General features: G+C 37.5%; 1 protein-coding gene across 5 annotated transcripts in view; it reads left to right on the top strand.

Annotated features, from left to right (window-relative positions):
* Positions 1 to 20,060, top strand: part of LOC122809153 — a 1,026,347-nt gene that overhangs the window by 265,056 nt on the left and 741,231 nt on the right. For all 5 annotated transcript variants that reach the window (XM_044080437.1, XM_044080436.1, XM_044080435.1 and 2 more), the window contains exon 4: positions 14,272 to 14,316. In XM_044080437.1, coding sequence (XP_043936372.1) covers positions 14,272 to 14,316 — 45 coding nt within the window. The remainder of the gene's footprint in view (positions 1 to 14,271; positions 14,317 to 20,060) is intronic.

Below are 20,060 nucleotides of genomic sequence, written 5' to 3'. Positions count from 1 at the left end.
TCAAATGTTTGCCATTATTTAGTGACTTCCATCCTCAATGATTTGCCAGAAAACCACAAATTGTAAGAGGAGCAGAGTAAAAATATAAGGTAAAAATCTAGATATTATGTGAAAATCTGGACAGTTGAGAGGTAATACAAAATCATTTTTTTTTTTTTGCAGGGGGCAAGTCCCTCTGTCACACCCCCACTAATTATACAACTCTGAGATCCCACTACAGTGGGAAAAGGGCATATTCCCCAATTCCCACTGTACTGCTGTCTCATAGTGAAACAGAGAGTATATTTTGATACACTGATTTTCATTCAGCTGCACCAGCTTTTTCACTTGTTGATGAGTGGACTCAACTATGGGAAATTCTGCATCCTTCAGAATATATGTTTTAGATTAATTTGGAAGTTAAGTATTAACCCCATACAAATGAAAATATTATATAGATAGAAAAACAAAGGTGGAGTGAACTTGGTTCCGCTCATAGCCTGGGATTTAGTAATGATTATCATGAATGGCTTCTAACTCATGGTAACCCTTTCTGATTTGCAGACCACCCTACAACTGAGATTTCCCATTAGTGAGACCACCAGCACAATGGGCATCCCCACTGGCTGAGCTGACTGCTAATATGAAATCCATGGGAGCAGCTAATATTAATTAGCCTTATGCTCTCCCCCTAGAAATGCCTGTGGCTCCCCATTTATGCTGATGAGTGACTCAGAGGATTGCTCAGCTGGGTACATTTCCATGGATGGTGGAAAATTTGTCACCATCAAAAGACATAGGTCACCCATTGACTCCACTGCAATTAGTTGTGTTGCAGGTAATGTCAATGAAGTTCATTGAAGATGTGGAGATGTATAAGTGCATGTGTGTGCATGGAACTGTGTGGAGGTATCTGCAGGGGCATGAATGAAGTTGGATGAATGTCTGTGTGTGTGTGTGTGTGTGTGTGTGTGTGTGTGTGTGTGTGTGTGTGTGTGTGTGTGTGTGTGTTTGGGTGGGTGAGTATGGGAATGGGTGAGTGTGCCAACAGGTCCAAATGACTGTTGGGGGGTTATGTGATGCTGGGTGGATATGTGTGCATGTGTGTGTGTGTGTGTGTGTGTGTGTGTGTGTGTGTGTGTGTGTGTGTGTGTGTGTGTATGTGTGTGTGTGTGTGTATGTGTGTGTGTGCATGCACAAGCACGTGTGTGTGTATGGGTGGGTGAGTATGGGTATGTTTGAATGGGTGAGTATGCCAACAGGTCCAAATGACTGTTGGGGGATAATGTGTTGCTGGTTGGATATGTGTCCATGTGTGTGTGTGTGTGTGTGTGTCTGTGTGTGTGTGTGTGTGTGTGTGTGTGTGTGTGTGTGTGTGTGTGTGTTCGCAAGCACGTGTGTTGTGGGTGGGTGAGTATGCATATGTTTGAATGGGTGAGTATGCTAATAGGTCCAAATGACTGTTGGGGGTTAATGTGATGCTGGTTGGATATGTGTGCATGTGTGCGTGTCAGTGTGCATGTGCGTGCATGTGTGTGTGTGTGTGTGTGTGTGTGTGTGTGTGTGTGTGTGTCTGTGTATATCTGTGTGTATCTGCATGTGTGTTTGTGTGGGTGAGTATGGGAATGGGTGAGTGTGCCAACAGGTCCAAATGACTGTTGGGGGTTTATGTGATGCGGGGTTGACATGTGTGCATGTGTTTGTCAGTGTGCATGTGCGTGTGTATGTGCTTGTGTATCTGTCTGTCTGTGACTGTGCATGTGTATCTGAATGTATGTGTGTGAGAGTAAGTGGGAGCATTTGGCAACTTCCTGAATGGGTGTTAGGGTAAACACTACTGCCATGATAGGTCTGACAAAGCTAGTGGTTAAAACGTCTAATTTAGAGATATGCTAATGAGCTGATAATGAGGTCATCCTCACTGCTGTTCTAAGTGTCTCTGAATCACATTTCCTGCTCGTTATGTACATTGTCTTACTAGTGGTAGGCTGTTTATGTGACAGGATTATTTCTGAGTACTAGGGATAGTTCATTATGCATCACTGTGGAGAGTATATTTTATGGAAAAGTTAATTATTAAGGAGAGCAGATTAGATATGTTGCTGAAGGAAAATCTACATAAATAAAGAGAAAATGGGATCCTTAGAAGACAGAGGTTAGTGTAGTGTAATAAAGAAAGTATATAAGTAAGCAGACAGATCAGGAAGTAGAAACTGCTATTTATAGAGCAATGGCATGATAGGAAAAAGCAGTATGACAAAGGTGTTATAAACTTCCATTTTGAGAAAGGATGGTATATAGTACAATAATAAAGGAAACCACCAATGATGGAGATAAAAAAATAAGAAACAGTAGTCTATAGGATTTTTTTAGTGGTTTAGCACACCTAACAATGCCGGTGAAGGAACAAACAAAGGATAACACATGGGCACAAAGCTTATAGGTCCTTCATTTATAGTAAAATGTGGACATAAAGCATGATTTCTTTAGTTATACTTAATTAAAAATATAAACAATACAAAAAACTTTGTATATTTGAACCACATGAGAGTTAAAGATGGGAAATTAAACATTAGAGGCTTGTCAAATATTTCTGAAATATAGTTACCAATTGTTCATATGATGGAGGAAGTTCTCTAAAAAAAAGAAAATGGAGTAATTATTTCTATGAAATAGAGTTTGGTTAGAAAGCTGATGGAGATGCAGTGGCATAAAAAGGAAGTTCTTTTGGATTTGAAGTGATGCTGAATAAATATATCTCCGTTGCTTATTTTAAAGCTGTCTCGCTATGTTAAACCCATTTAACATAGCGAAACAGTAAAAAAGCAACAGAGATCTTGCTTTCTCCGTTGCTTTTGGCCACAGCTCTGATGTACTGTGTAGGCATGCGCAGTACATCAGAACTGCCGCGGATGCCAGACAGCTGCGGAAGGGCAGCAAAGAGGCATTATACAATGCCATTATTATTATTTATTTAAGAAAAGTAATTGTTTCTTTTCTTAAATAATGTCATAGTATAATAGCAATAACCTCGGGACCAAACCATGCCAACCGTGGTTAAATCCCACATTACCCACACCCAGGCGTGGGTTATTGCTATAATAGCTTTCCACATTTCCAAACCACATGCTGGTTTCTGCTGCTTTCTATGTTTTCATTATGATTTTAGTAAGAATTCTCTGTCTTTTATTGATAAGTACCCTGAAATGCTTTATATTCATTTGAGCTCAAACAAGCTTTGGCAAGTGGGTCCTTTGCTTAATCTCTCATCCAAAGAATGGCAGCTGAATGAATACAGTATGCACATTATATTTTTATTAATGTGCCAGCTTATTGTGTGAATCCAAGCAGTTGATTTTTGGGAAAGTACCACAACCTTCAGATCCAAATTCCAAAGAGGTGTAGAACAAAAAGACTGTTAGTTGTTGCTTAGATCTCTGCTGAAACTGTCCCCCCCCCCCCATTTTCTGCTGTGTCTTCAGTTGGTATAACTGTTTTTTACAGCTTGTGTGTTATCTAACTCAAGGATCACCTGCATAAAATTTGACCTGTTAGTAACAGCCTGCATTTAATTGCTGGAACCTGTGTTCTGAGAGACTGCCTTCCAGACTATCTGCAAATATACAGAGCTGAGTATATATTTTTTGGTTATAGAGTTTGTTAATTGTTGCTTAGATCTCTGTTGAAACTGTTGTCTCCCTGTTCTGAGAGACTGATCTGCAAATATACAGAACTGAGTATATTTTTTTGGTTTTAGAGTTTGTACTGTTAGTTGTTGTTAGATCTCTGTTGAAACTGTTTTGTCTCACCTACCCTCCCTATTTTTGGTTTGTAGTTTATATTTGGTGGCTTTTGCAGTTGCCCGCCCCCACTCTAGATTCTATCTCGGACATTCCCCCAGTCCCATCTCTTTACCACATTCTACCTAATAAACTCTTTCTGCACCTGCTTTTAGTCTTTTTTAATTTAATTGCATTTTTTAAACTGTGTTTAGTCTAATATTGCTACATACTCAACTGTGCTAGCTTGCACTGAATGTGATTACTGTTTTTGCTACTTTTCTGTAAAAAAAAACAAAAAACTGTAAGCCTGTTTCCTACCTTTCCTGTAACTAGTGTTCCAGATACAGATTTGCTGTATCCAGGACTGTATGTAAGCTTCTGAGCCCCCCAAGCCTTTCTGTGTTGGAGGGAAGCCTTCTAGCTTATCAGTGGGAGTGGTAAGCACTAGGTAACCTGTCTACCAAATAAGGAGTGGTTCTGGCCCAGAAATTGTAGTTATTGGCCGTTTGGGCAATCTCTTCCATCTCTCTCAACTTTCTGATTTGAAAGCCTGCGTTTGCACTTGTTTCTGTCCTGTAACTCGTCTAGTGCAGATACAGATTCTTAGTTTTAGCACTTAAATTTGCTTATTCATGCTCAGCACTTGTTCAGAACTTGTAAGCACTAAATAAGCTACTAATTACTATAGCACTCAATCTTCCTCATTACCTAGAGGAAAACAGTTTTTGTACTTACTTTTCTCACTTGCTTAGAGAAAAACAGCTCTTGTACTCACTTTCCTCACTTATCTAGAGGAAAATAGTTTTTTATTCAGGCATGTCCAAGGGTCAGCTCCCAGTGTTCTCTCCTGTCTATCTGATAAATCTGGGCATCTTGAGGCAATGTAGAAATTGCCTCATGTACACAGACAACCCTCTCCTCCTTCCACCCAACACTACAACCTGTGAGAGATGCACTTATCTAGCCAAACTGGAGTTAAAGCTCTCTCCAACCAAGACTGAACTTGACAGTCATGAGGAGAAGGTAGACATTTGCACCACACCACACTCATCACATAGTCTCACTAAATCTGCACCACCAAAACCCACACATAGTAACATAAAAACATTTGCGGAGGCTCTCAATAATAATCTGTCTAAGCAACAGAGACTTCCAAAGCAGAAACGCAAGCAACCTCCATCCCCCAACACAACCCAAATGACACATAGCCCACAGACTCAGTGTGCCACTCAACCACAGCCAATAAGGCAAAACAACATACCCAACACACTAGTCATAGGTGACTCTATAGTCAGGCACACTGATGTCCCACTCACCAGGCCAAACAAGGAGAAGCTTACTGTCAGCTGCCAGGATCCGCCACATAACCCACGCACTCAGGTCACTCCACAACAAGTACAAATATGACTCCATCATTGTCTATGTTGGTGTAAATGACCTGAGACGTACCTCCCTGGACTACATGAAAAGAGATGTGGAAGAGCTCTCTGATCTTGTAGCCCAGGCAGGTATGACCCTATCCCTGAGTAGCATTCTGCCATCACCCAGAATGATACCGTAGTACAAAGATAAAATGATTGGCTTCAACAATTGGCTAAGCTTCTGGTGTCATTCTAAGGGGGTCCAGTATCTGTCTGCTTGGGATGACATGGTCGACAGACCACGATGCTTTGCCACAGATGGCCTGCACCTGTCGCCCCTGGGATTCCGGATACTGGCTAAGGCTCTTGCTGCCCCTATAGTGCCTTTTTTAGGCAAGGTTCAAATAACAAATTCAAATTTACTTGTAGCAAATAATGAAGGGGTCGTATATTATTTGCTACAAGTAGTGACTTCAAACCCTTTTAGAAGCTCTGTTTGGCAGTGGTTCTTAGTGCAGTTCCTTATGGTTCTAGTAATATGTAGGGTTAGTTGTAACCCTTGGGTTTTTTATGCTTATACATTCAGTGGTTGTTATTTACTTAGTAGGTGAAGGGTCAGTTTATTTTGGTTATTTGTATCCAGGTCCGATTAGTGGTATATGTCATGATACATATACGGAAGGGACATGTCATCACTAGTAATTTAACTAGAGGTTAGATTGTCTACCATGACCTTCTTTAGACACTATTTTTAATGGTCCTACATTACGGTTAGTCATTTCATGTAGAATCTGTGCTTGTCAATGTCGTATTATTATAGGGTATGTTTTTTATTTTATTAGGCAAATCAATATTCAGGGTTAGTATTAACCCTTGCTCAGTTTAGCACGTGCTTTTGCAATTTCATTATTGGTTTTATTGGTCACATCGTTAGTCAGTGTATATGCTAGTATCTTTGTTATTGTTTCTGAGGTTAGAACAGACATTTGTCATGTTTTTTAATGTACACATTATGGTTTTATCAGCGTAGAACATCAGAGTCTTTTATATTTATGACAAGCCCCTCTTTTTTTCGTGGCAAGTGTTCATTCTATATCTAACACGTGGAAAGTGTTCATTCTATATCTAACATGAATGTTTAGTTTTTATTGCTATTATTTTGTTGTTGTTTACCCAAGGCGCATATACAATGGGTTACTCAGAGCTTCTTTCTGTGTTTCCATTGATATTTTTAAACTAGTGTTATATCAGTTGTCTTTGATAGTTAGTTTTAGATTCATCAAATAATATCTAGTAATAGCACTGTAAACAGTAGGAGTTGAACGTTGCGGTGCGCATCACCACTATCTATTTATTATATATATTTTTTTCGGATTTTAAACTGATAAATTGTGAGTTCAGGATTTATTATAATTTTCCGATATATCCTATCAATTTCATTGTTTGACTTTTTAGAACGTCAATTCAATCCATGAATATTTACTTGATTCAATATTCGTGGGTGTGCCGGTATCCAGTCCGACACTAATTAAATGAACATGTGATTTTTAAATCTTGTATTTAAGGTAATGGTTTGAGTGAGACGCTGTTTATCTGTTTTTTTCTGATGAAGTTGGAGTGTGTCTGACGAAATGCCAGTATTAGTGCTTAAAAAATAAATTTGGCTATTTTCTGAATCTACGGACTGTGTGCTTTTACATTACAGAACAACCCGCGGGTATTGGAGCGTATCCAGTTTGTTTTCTCTTGTATTAGAAACACCTTTAGTAATAGCTTCAAATAAGTTTTCAGTACCTTGATATGTGTTCCTGCATCCAAGGGAACTACTTCCAAGTCCCTTGAGGAAGTCCATGATGTACCTGGTGTACAATGTGTTGAAACTGATGTTACCGCAGCAGAAGGAAAAGTTAAACTCCTGGTTTTAAATCCATGACACAGCAGCCGTGAGTTTTTGTGCCAGAACTGTAAAATTCTCTGGAGCAGGATGGATAGATAAGTCCATGTTGGTGTCCCCTGAGAAAGACTCACTATTCATAGTAGAAAACCTCAACTGATAGCAATAAATTCCAAAGTGGTATAGAACAAAAAGACCAACAAACAAAAGAACTGTTCTATTGGAAAACCCACTTGAAAGGAATCTCGGATGCTTCTTTAGAGTGAAGCCTTTTTGTTCTTTAATTAATACAAACACAGAGAACTTCCTCAGAATCTAAAACATGAAATGCACTAAGCTGTTTTAAAATGGTTCCAAAAATCACATGACCGATGAACAATCAATAAAAAAAAAGTGAGGGAACTTGATGAAATTCAGACCTACACTGCTAGTGGTCTTGCTGGTAGTAACACAGTTACAGGCAAAGTAATTCTTAAGATGGTTTGGAGAAAAAAAAAGTTTTTTATTAAGAAGAATCTTAGTTTATAGGATAGGCAGGTACAGTAAGCTCTCTCTTATCTGGTCTCGCTGGGACCAGACCTTTGGCTGGAGATAGTTACGAGTGGCTGGCTAATCTGAAAAAACATACAAAATCACATTTATAGGGTATAAATCAGGTAGAATAACAGGATTTGTGTTAGTATGCATTTTTCTAAAAATATGAAGTCTAAAACTCAAATGTCTGTCATTATTTAGCCCAGAAGAGGCTGAAATGGTGGTGTTCTCTGTTGCTTTTTACTAGGGCAGACATTTGATGGCCGTTTAAAGAGGAGGCTGGTTAAAGAGAGGCTGGATAAGAGGGAGTCTACTGTAAATGGCTGGCAAGATTCTTTAACTGCATCATATCCTATTCTTGTATGTTTTTATAACAATATTTATGTTAATGTTTCAAAAAATAAAACAATCAACTTTCAAAAGTTACATGAAAGACTTTGAAAAGTCACATCATGACAACTCTTTTTCCCCTTAGACTTGTCTGGTGAGATTTTTTTTTATTTGTTCACTACAGTATTAAGTGGAATTGCTTAAGGTCATAAGTCCATTCACTGCATATGATTTTTATTGTCCTCGCCTGACTTGGAGGCATTTCCCTCAAGCAGCACCCACATGGTTCCTACTACTGTCCACAACAGTTCAGTAATGTACGTGTAATATTAAACTGTTTTTCCATTAGTTGTACCAACCAGCAGCTGCTACAGCACGTCACCGTGAAGCTCTCCTTTTCCTTTCCGGTACTTTCTTGTTTTGTTTTGAACCTTATAGTTGCTGTATTACGTACCAAAGGCATATATTCCTGTGGGCATTTTCCCCACAGCTGTATTTATGCCTAGTCAGCCTAATTATCCAGCACTCTTTCGGTTATTTCAGTACCGGTTCTCCAGCTACATTTTCTACCATACTTATTCTAAGCCCGTACACTTTGTAGGTTATTGCAGTCCCAATACTTTGGCTGCATTTTCTCCCATATTTATTCTACAGTTTTTAGGTTATTTTATTCCCAGTGTTCCAGTTGCTTTTTCTCCTATATTTATTATTAGACCTTTTATCTACCTGTGGCTACAGCCATAAGTTTCATTATGTCCCGACTCCATTATTTCTCACATTTATGCTAAGATTACTTTCCTTCTTACATTTTACTGTTTTCTATTGCACAGGTTTGACTAACATGCATATAACTCAAAATGAAATTCAAAAGCTTACTGATATTTTTTTTATCTCCGCTGTCTAGTCTTGTTCAAACTAGGGCTAGCTACACTCAGGCTCACTCCGCTCCCCTACCCACAATTCCCACCCCCAATACTCCTATATTTATTTTAACCTAACCACTCCTATCACATTCAATTATCCAATCACTAACTCCTCTCCATTGCCCCCCATAATTAACTCTCGACATACCTCCCTTCTCACTAAATCACTCCACCTTCTTAATCCTTCCACCCAATCACAACTCTATTTAATTACTTCTCATCTTAATCCAGTTTATACACCTTACTTATAAGCTTGTCCTCCTTGGACTAAAATACAGTGTCAACGTCCCATATCCCACAATACTACCCTTCCACACTTCTCTCCTAATTCTCCTCATTCTGGCCTCTCATTTAACGTCCTATCAATTCAGTTAGTCACAAAACTTTCCTTACCTACCAATTTACTCCTTTCTCTACCCCATACTCCATCCATAAATGTTCAAATAGCTCCAAATCTCTTTAATACTACCAGGACATCATTTTCACATTCAGATATGCACCCCAACTCCCGACTATCCAACTAGTTCAAAAATGCACTAAACTAGCCCTCAAATGCTCACACCCTTTTCTACGTGTAATATCTCAACTCAAACTTAGCTGTGATATCCACTCTAATCCAGGCCCCAAAATCAGTCAAGAACCTTACACAATGCCCCTTACACATACCCATATCTCTATTAATCTATCCTACAACAGGTATGACCTTTTACCTCTAAATATGAGCCTCAGGAGCCCAGCAAATAAAACAAACAAATTTCATGCTCCTCTACTCCCCTGATAAAGCAGTTCTAACCAAAACCTGACCGAAACCTCAGATAAGTGATAAAGAAATCTTAACCCCAGGCTACAACATTCACAGACTAGACAGAGTACACAAATGCGGTGGAAGAATAGCTGTAATTTATAAGAGTACAGTTAAACTAGAATACTTAGATCCAACAACCCCCCACAACTCAATAATGCCAAGATATTATTTTCACGACTTGAAATTAATCCTAATAAATATATAATCCTTATAGCAATTTACATCCCTACTGATAACAACCCCACCATAATTGAGGACTTTCTTCACTGGAATTGCTTAACATTTACTCAGGAAACCATAATAATGGGAGACTTCATTACCGACTGGCTCACTTGTACCTCTGATACCCCCTCAAACATCATCAACCTATATGTATTCTTCCAACTAATACTATCCCCAACAGGAGTAGACAAAAACAGTAATAGACAGTCAATTCTAAATTGGATTCTAACCAGCAAACCCTCGCTTGCCTATCAGGCTGCCTCCCTGATAGCATCAGCAACCATATACCTACCTCAGGCAATGACTGCACCCCCCCCCCCCCCAAAAACACTATATATAGACAAATTCGCAACACAAAAAAATTTGCACCACAAACATTTATATCCATCCTCCAGCATTGTGATTGGTCCCCACTAAAAGTAGTCCATCTAGATTCTGCCATGGAATACTTTAATAACACATTCCTAGGCATACTCAATAGCCTAGCACCTACTAGAACTGTCAGGGTAAAATCAAACTCTGCACCCTGGCTAAAATAAGACACCAAACAGTTACTCAAGCTTAGAGATAAAGGTTGGATATAATATCAAGCCAATAAAAAACAAACCACCCTAGATTATTACAGGCAACTAAAACCCAAAAACAGATTAAGAATGATCAAAAGACTTACTATAGTGTCGTCCAACAAAAACACCAAAACAATTGTAGAAAAATTCCGGACTGCTATAAAACAACTACTACAACCTGGCCAATCCTTGACTGTACCCCAACCACTACAAATACTATGGAGAGTATAGACACCCAATTCAATATATACATACTATCACTAGCCAGAAATGACAGGAGTGCTCCCCTAAGCATACGTATAGGAACTGAGGAAACTACCTTTGCCTTCTCCCTCAAGCATGTCCAAACCAACACCATCAAAAATGCTAAACAAACTTAAACCCACATACCTCACTGCTGCCAGTTTGCCTACTAAATATCTGAAACTGGCCACTGACAGTATCCCTTATCTTGTCTCTGCATTGAACAGCTGCTCTATCACAGAACAATGTTGTTGTTGTTGTGTCTTTCGGCTTATCCCGGTTAGGGGTCGCCACAGTGGAACTCCGGTCCACTAATGTTTGGTAGTGGATTTTTACGTGCTGAATTACCAGCCCTGATGTACAACCTTCAATGAAGGCATGCTCATTCATGCATGTCTCCACACAGAAGATGCTCTAGCTGAGAATTGAACGGGACAACGCTACCGCAGCACCACTACCGTGGGTATGTTCCCAAAATACAGAAAATATCCTACATCATCTCAATTCATAAAGGTGGAACCTCTACAGAGCTCTCTAATTACAGGCCAATAGCAATTTTATCTCCACTATCCAAAATTCTAGAAAGATGCATTCACTCACAACTCATGAACTACTTATTAAGCACAAACCTGCTAGCCAATACCCAACATGGCTTTTGACCCTACCATAGTACCACTACCGCTCTTATAAGTTTCACCAATACAATCAACCATTTCAAAAATAATGGACAACTAGTATCATCCATCTTCGTATACATGTCCAGAGGATTTGACACCATCTCCCATCAAAAACTTCTCAACGAACTCTAAACCCAAAACTAAGCCAAACTGTCCTTTCATGGTTTCAGAATTACCTATCTGACTGACAACAAGCTGTCCAATGGCAACGTGATCTCTCCACTCTGTTACCTGTCACAGTCAGCGTTCCACAGGGTTCAAGCCTAGGTCCACTCCTTTTCACTATCTTCACCAATAAACTCCACACTGCTACCCACCTCACAACTATCGTAAAATATGCAGATGACTCCACGCTCATCTGTGCTGTAGCCTCCCTCCCACAGCTCCAAGAAATAACCTAACAATGCTTCTTGGCTGTAGAATCTTGCCCCCCTAACTCTCAATTAATTCTTAATCCCAATAAAACTAAACTAATACTCTTTTCAAATAGCAACCCCCCTGAATTCCTATCCTCCTTTCTTATCTACTCATTGAACAATACCAAAATAGATACTGTATCTCACACAAAACTGCTCGGAGTCACGATTAATAATAACATGAAATTTGATAATCATCCATATCTAATCATTAAGAAGGTTCACAAAAAACTCAGCTTTCTATATAGAATAAAACCATACCTCACCAACTCCACTACACTATCTATTGCTAAGACCCACCTACTTTCCACTCTTCTCTATGCTTCTCCTATATTCATCAATCTCAAGAAAACAAACCTAGCTAAGCTTGAAGCATGATACAACAAAATTGCTAGAGTCACCACTAACTCACTGTATAAATGCCACCACTGCTTTGCACTTCATCAACTAAACTAGTGTAGAATTATCAGCTCTCTTAACCTTCACCCAACTTACAACTGCCCATACCATGACATACCAACCTGAGAAGTGTCCAGCACTTTAAATTCTACTGCAAATTCTACTCCAGTAAAAGAGTCTTAAGATCTTCTGACAAACGGCTACTACAAGTCACAAAATCTAATAACACTTTTGGAGATTCACTCTAATCCAGCCTTTTCTCCAGGACTTGGAGCTCTATCCCTCAACATTTACTAGTTGCTAAAAATGCCTCACAGTTGAAAAATCTTCCCAAGACTCACTTAGCTGACTCCTGGTTCTACTCATGCTCATCTCCTGGCTAAACACCATTGCTCCTACACTTTAGATCTCATACCATTCCCTCTATTTCCTCTTCTGCAGATTTGACTATATACTTTATGTACTCACAGTGTCCTACTCTATTCTATCACACCTTTCTATTTTTTTCCACATCCGTATGCCTCCTAACAACTCTTTTCCATATATGCTCCCTACCTAACATTCCTTTTCCTCATACCTACGTACTCCTTGTATCATACATACTCCTAGCATATCAACCCTTTTCCTTATGAAGGGTAATACATTTATATGGCCCCTGTGAGTGAGTAGTCTATTTCCTTCAGATTGTCTAATGCTTTATTTTGTTTGCTTAATTTGTGGGGGCTAGGGGAGATTATCTTTCATATCATTTTAACCCACCATATTAGTCAAGGTATATGGTAACTGAAATTGGATGAGACAGGCTAATTACCAGCTGTGCTAAGAGGGAGTGAAAAGAGGTGACACCTGAGAATTCAGTACAGAGGACACATGACAAGAACCTCTGCACACACCTTTTCTGATACTGGCTAGGCTTCTCGTTTGTATACAGTTTAAGTTAAGATCATAGTAGGCTATGATTAATCTGTAGTTTATAAAGGCATTGCTTCTTGCTTCTAGTTTAATAATATATTACATTTTGTCTAGTGTAATAGTTAGCAGAAAGAATATAGTCTGGAAATATCTTTATGACAATAAACCCCGGATTCATCTGAAAGTATTAAAGTCTCACCAGTATTTATCACAATTTTGGCTCAGTGGTAAGCGAAGTACATACATAATAACACATATTTATGAATCACAACTAGGGTGCTGAGCTTTATTGGTGGTAACTTTATACTTCACTGCTGTCATTGTACTGTGATTCTGTGAAACTTGCAAGACATAAGAGATATTGCATTATCCCACAGTATTCTATAAATCGAATTTTTTTTTCTGCTGCCAAATGTAATTTCCTGCATTGCTTATATTGTATTATATGTTCTAATTGTTTATCTTTTTAGCAGGATTTGGTCAGATTTTTGCAAATGTGGCAAGGGAAAACAATACCAATTGCCACCTGGACATGAAGGGATTGTAGTATTATAGGGTATGGAATGGGTGTGCTGGCAAACTGATTAAGGGGCATTTGCTGCAGGCAGAGTGTTGGTAAGAGGTCTGCACATAAAATACTTTTCCTGATCCCCTGTAAAACAAAGTGCCTTTGAATTATACTGCTCTACCTGTGGTATATACTTAACTGAATTTTGCATACCCTTTGTTTACTATCTGGAGATATAAGTGTCAGGTGAAGTCTCTGGATCAGGGTTCCCCATGGCACCCTCTATGCCTTGTGCAAACTTGCAGTAACAGTCTTATACCTGAAATAAGGGTTTATGAATTACAGTCTCCATCTTTGCTCTGTGACAAGCATTTTCCCTTTGCTTGGATGTTCACATTAAACTGTATATTAAATAAATGCTTGTATGGTACAAAGGATTATTTGTCTTGTTCTTCTGGTACTGGAAAAATGTTTCTCTTATTCTGGTGAAATCAGAAAAATCCATTCAATCTGAATGCATTAATGGATGCTTATGTTACTATGTAAAAAACGCTTTATATGGGAATTCATGATGCCTTGTCAAAAAAATTGGTATGCACTATATTTCCATTTTTATGAGATAGTTTGGTTTTAAAATAACACTAAAACACAATGAGTGATGAATGAATATGTATGTGCTGACTAGAAGGTTATCTAAAATTGTTTTATTTTGTTTTGCAGTTGTCCCCCCAGCAAAACATCAGCTATATCTTCAGGAATATATAGGTGAGATAAAAATACCGTGTTATAAAGAATATCTACAAAATATAATACGTCATGAATAATTTCTGCCATACACAACGTTTTGAGAAATATCTGATATGCAAAGAAAATCTATCTAAATGTGAAAAATTAACCAGAATGTTTCTTCTCAATTACTGCATAAATATTACACATCTAAACAATGCTGGCATAAATACTATCCACTCATTTTTACCTATAGTTATAGTTACCTTAAATGCCCATGTAGGAAGCTCATTTCTGGTAATGATTACTGCTCCCTAAAAGAATACTTTACAAAATCATGGACCTGCTCCTGTAACAATCCTGGCTGAACTTACTCAGTATATTTCACTCACCCCCCCCCCCCTTCAACCTAAGTCACAGCTCACAACCCTCTCCAGATTCCTCCTCCACTCCTTTTTGTTTTCCCCGCTACCTTACTTTATTGACTTCATTGCTGCAGACCTTTCCTCTACCTCTTTCTCTTTCCTCCCTACTCACTTAAGCTACCTGAAGACACCCTACCCTGCACTCTTCCTATAATCTGTTTCTCTCCATCCTTCTTCCTGTTTCCTTCTATAACTATAACATGAACACCTCTCTCATACGAAGACATCACTCACGTTCACCTCACTGTCTCTGATATGTAATCTCTGATACATATTTAAATATCTTATTAGAATTGTCTCAGGTCTTATTTATCACATACTAATCTATATAACAAATAACATGACCGTTGAGTTTCTCCTCACATATTCTCTTCAACTCATGTTGTTGTTTTTCACTGCACTCTGTTAGGAAACATATGTTCTGTGTTTTTCTCATACCATTTTTTCACTTGTATGTTTTGTAGTGTAACGTGATACTTTGTGACTGAAAATATCTGTACTTGATTTTTGAATGAGTGTGATTGTGGAGCTTTTCTCCCCAGGCCTCCTCCGAAAATGGTCACTTTCTGGCCCAGTTGGACTTTCCCAGTAAATAAATGTCAAATAAATAAATAAATAGATAGATAGATAAATACTGCTGTGAAGACTGTTATATCCAGTAAACAAATGTCAGATAAATAAATAAATAAATAAATAAATAAATAAGTAAATACCACAGTGAAGACTGTTATATCAAAAGAAACATCCCAATGCCTGACACTTGAAGCACCCACAGGGTGCTGGAAATGCATCAAATCCTTGGTAAGAAATGTTGCATCTGGCTTCCTTTTGTGGAATCTAGTAATATACTTAATACAGGTATATATGTATAAGTGAGTACCAGAGCAGGTTGGTGATAAAAGTTCAAAGTGCTTGTCCTTGCTTTGTTTTGGGTGTGCTGAAGGTGGTGAAGCAGCCAACTATACACGTGGATAATCTGTGCTTTTTGGCAACAGTAAAGAATAGAACATGGCTGCAGTGTTTGAGTATAACCAGCTGGATTTACATAGCTTTGGCATAGTCACACTTGGATTAACACAGGAATGGCTGAGGAGATGAAGACTAACAGAGACCATGCGAAAGAAAAGAAGAAGAAACAGGAAGCATTTAAGGAAGTCTAGTAAGGAAAACTGATATCCCACTTTAGTGCTTATGAAAGAATTTGAGATTATATAACACAAAGAATAGGCAGCATAGAAGCAATCCAAAAGCAATCCAGAAATAATCCAAGTTTGTGAAATGAAACCAAGTTTATTAAAAAAGGTTAACGCTTTCGGCTGTGACACCAGCCTTCCTCAGACAATCATTACAATAAAATCAGCTTGTTATATAGTAAGCCTTACATACTAATTAAAATCAGTTATTCAATTAAATTAATTAAATATATTAGATGATTGAATATATTGAAAGACAATTGTATATATTTAAATCCAGTTACCAAAACTATGATTATATATTGGATTAAATATTGCACAATACCCTATCTATTGTAAACTTTTAACTTTAAAATACTTGTGATGGAAGTTGAATCATTTAATCCTGGGAATTGTGTGGCATCTAAATAAACTTGCCACCGATATTCCCTTGATTCTAAAATTATTTTCCAAGGACCTTTCCCTAGAGTTTGGTGAACTTGTTCTAATACTACAAACTTGAATTTATGTATTGGATTTACAATAGATAGGGCATTGTGCAATGTTTAATCCAATATATAATCATAGTTTTGGTAACTGGATTTAAATATATGCAATTGTCTTTTAATATAATGAAGAACCAATGCACAGTGAAATACAACTGCAGTGATGGCTCAACCAAATATATAACAGCATAGTGGACATGGACAAACAATTGCCTAATTTCACCACACTTATCGATGACTTCCATGATCTTTTATGGAACTATCGTAAATTAATGCATGAAAATGTCTACTTCAAAGAGTGTATCAAGTGACAAGTTCCTAAGGGGTTAAGGTATTGGAAGTATCCAATGGGGCTTGATGAAAACAGTGCTTTGCACAAGGAACTCCTGCAACTTTTCGACCGGCAGGGGTGTGAATTGTTAGACATTTTAATTAAACACAACGGGTATAAGTTGGATGAATTAAACAAGCAAATAGCAACACTTGATGCTAAAAAAAAACAAAATAAAGCTTATACAGCCTGCCAAAATCAATATCGTGAAGTTTTTACAGAGATTGATAATCACAGTAAATTGGTCTCAGACAGGAAAGCCCGCAAATTATATTGAGATCAGTTGGATTATTCCAACGGAAGAGCCTATCCAAAACCACCACATGGCCAGCGTCATACTGAACAGCGAGGAGATGGAGTTGTTTCCTCAAACAACAATGGCAGGCAAACCAACGATAAAGCGACAGCAACAAATCAACAATCAACCCCTTTAGAGGAAGCTACCCTTTGCAGATCGGAGCGGCTATGCAACAAGGACAATTACTCGGTGAGGGGGAATTCAACATACACATGGAGGAGGCAGAGAATGGGTTCACGTTCATGGAACAATTACAGCTAGACCTGGTAGGTGAACAAACTTTGCACAGTACTTACCAGCTAGTAACTAATGCTACGGTAGACTACAAAATTTATAATTATAGTGCCGTAGCCCTGAATGTTGAACATGCTAACATTTTTAGTAAAGGATGTACATTCATACCAAAGAGGCGGGCAAAAGTTACTGACTTAATAACAGAACTGAAGTTATTTACCAGGAAAATGAATTTAGCTGTAATATTTCAGGACATTGCAGCAACACAAAATAATCCATTACATATTCCTAGTAGCTTTAATCCTGGTTTACATCCTAAGATAAAGTTATTTGAAAAGATGTGTGATTTAGATTTCAGATACCAATTGCAACAAAAAGCAACATATTATGAAAGTAATATCACTAAGCAACAACAAAATATGTTAAATGATTTAAAACAAAGAGGTGATTTACGAATCATGCAGCCCGACAAAGGGGGCAGGCTGGTAGTAATGAATGCAATGGACTATAATCAGCTAATTTTGCAAATATTGTATGAAGATACATATACTGAAGCCTCTATTAATGAAATTAACATTTCCAATGCTAGAACTGATTATTATTTGGAGGACATGCTTATGCAAGGGCAAATAACTATAGAGGCCCATGCATATATGCATGTACAAAATCCCAGAATACCAATTATTTTTGGAGCTCCCAAAATTCACAAGGATTTAGAAAATCCACCTTTGCGTCCAATTGTGGATGCTGGGAGTTCCAAAACATACTTCATGGCAAGGTATATAGACATGCAATTGAAGGAAAAAAGTGTTTGAATTACAATATATTTGTCGTGATTCCTGGATTTCCTTTCAAAGGTTAACATGTTGAAAATTTCCAATATTCAAGATATTACATTCATCACAGTGGATGTTAAGGATCTTTTTACATGTATACCTCAAGATATAGGCTTGGAATGGTTTACTGAATTTTTTACAGAAAAAATGGTTATAGCCCAAGATGACATCAATACTTTATCACATCTTTTGCAATTGATATTAACCAATAATTACCTATACCATGACGGTCATTACTTCAAACAAATTAAACGGGTAGCAATGGGTTCCCCTGTAGGCAAATTGTATGCTAATGTAGTCATGGCTGTGTGGGAAGACAAATATCTGTTTCAGTCACAATATATGCAACATGTACAAATGCATTGCCATTTCTTGGATGATCTTTTTTTCATATGGAGTGGTCCCATTGATGTTATTGATGAATTTATGCAATTTATAAATAATTGCATTGATTTTTTTTGAAATTTACACATGTAGTGGGGCATGACAAGATATCATATTTAGATGTTTTGTTAGCCAAAGATACAACACAATGTTATCTAAAAGCTGGCATATATAGGAAAAACACTTATTCCAATAAGTTTTTACACTTTACCAGCAACCATCCAAAACATGTGAAAAAAGCAGTTATAAAGGGACAAATGGTCCGTGCAGCTCGAATGATTACTGACACTGATGATTTTATAGAAGAATGTCAATACATTGGTGATATGTTTTTAAATAGGGATTATCCCAAGCAATTTGTGGATAGTATTATCACTGAAGTAGTGTATAAAAGGAATATAGGGTTTTGCAAACCTTTATTATCAAAAGGTAGTATAGTTAACCCACACTTACAGCCAGTGGAATCATCCTCAAATGCAGTACAAATAAGAGAACAACTGAATACAAATAAGTACGGCAATGTAGGTTTTATAACAACATATACCAAGGATTCTGCAGATATTATTCGGCTTATGCGGAAGAATTGGACATTCATCACAGGTGACACAAATCTAACCAAAATTTTAGGCACACTACCTTTGGTTACTTATAAAAGGGATCAGAACCTGAAAGATTGGTGCAATGCATGTTCTAAAATGGTAGAAAAAAATTAAGGAAAAATGAGAAAATGCAATATGTGTACATATTGCAATTATATTTTAGAAGTGGACCAGTTATCAATAATGGGAATACACATTACCATTCCAGGCCATTATAACTGCAACACAATGGGTGTTGTATATCCAGCAATATGCTCACACTGTTCTGCCTATTATATAGGCAAAACAGAACGAAAGTTAAAACAACGTATATATGAACATATTTATGAGATCAGTAAAAATTCACATACCAATGCACTTTATAGACACATAGAGCAAAATCCAATAACTAAATTCAAGTTTGTAGTATTAGAACAAGTTCGCCAAACTCCAAGAAAAGGTCCTTGGAAAATAATTTTAGAATCAAGGGAATACTGGTGGCAAGTTTATTTAGATGCCACACAATTCCCAGGATTAAATGATTCAACTTCCATCACAAGTATTTTAAAGTTAAAAGTTTACATTAGATAGGGCAATGTGCAATGTTTAATCCAATATATAATCATAGTTTTGGTAACTGGATTTAAATATATGCAATTGTCTTTTAATATATTCAATCATCTAATATATTGAATTAATTTAATTGAATAACTGATTTCAATTAGCATGTAAGGCTTACTATATAACAAGCTGATTTTATTGTAATGATTGTCTGAGGAAGGCTAGTGTCACAGCCGAAAGCGCTAACCTTTTTTAATAAACTTGGTTTCATTTCACAGACTTGGATTATTTCTGGATTGTTTTTGGATTGTTTCTACGCTGCCTATTCTTTGTGTTATTTGGTTTGGAATTTGAGATTATGCCTTATGGCAGGGCATTACATTGGCTTGTCCATACAGGTCCCTATTGAAATGTCAGCATTCGAAATGCAGAAAAAAAGATAAAAAATGCAGGGAAGA

This window comes from Protopterus annectens, chromosome 8.part0 (assembly GCF_019279795.1).
Source record: "Protopterus annectens isolate FY-2018-M chromosome 8.part0, PAN1.0, whole genome shotgun sequence".
Lineage (NCBI taxonomy): Eukaryota > Metazoa > Chordata > Ceratodontiformes > Protopteridae > Protopterus > Protopterus annectens.
This window is presented reverse-complemented; position numbering and strand designations above follow the sequence as displayed.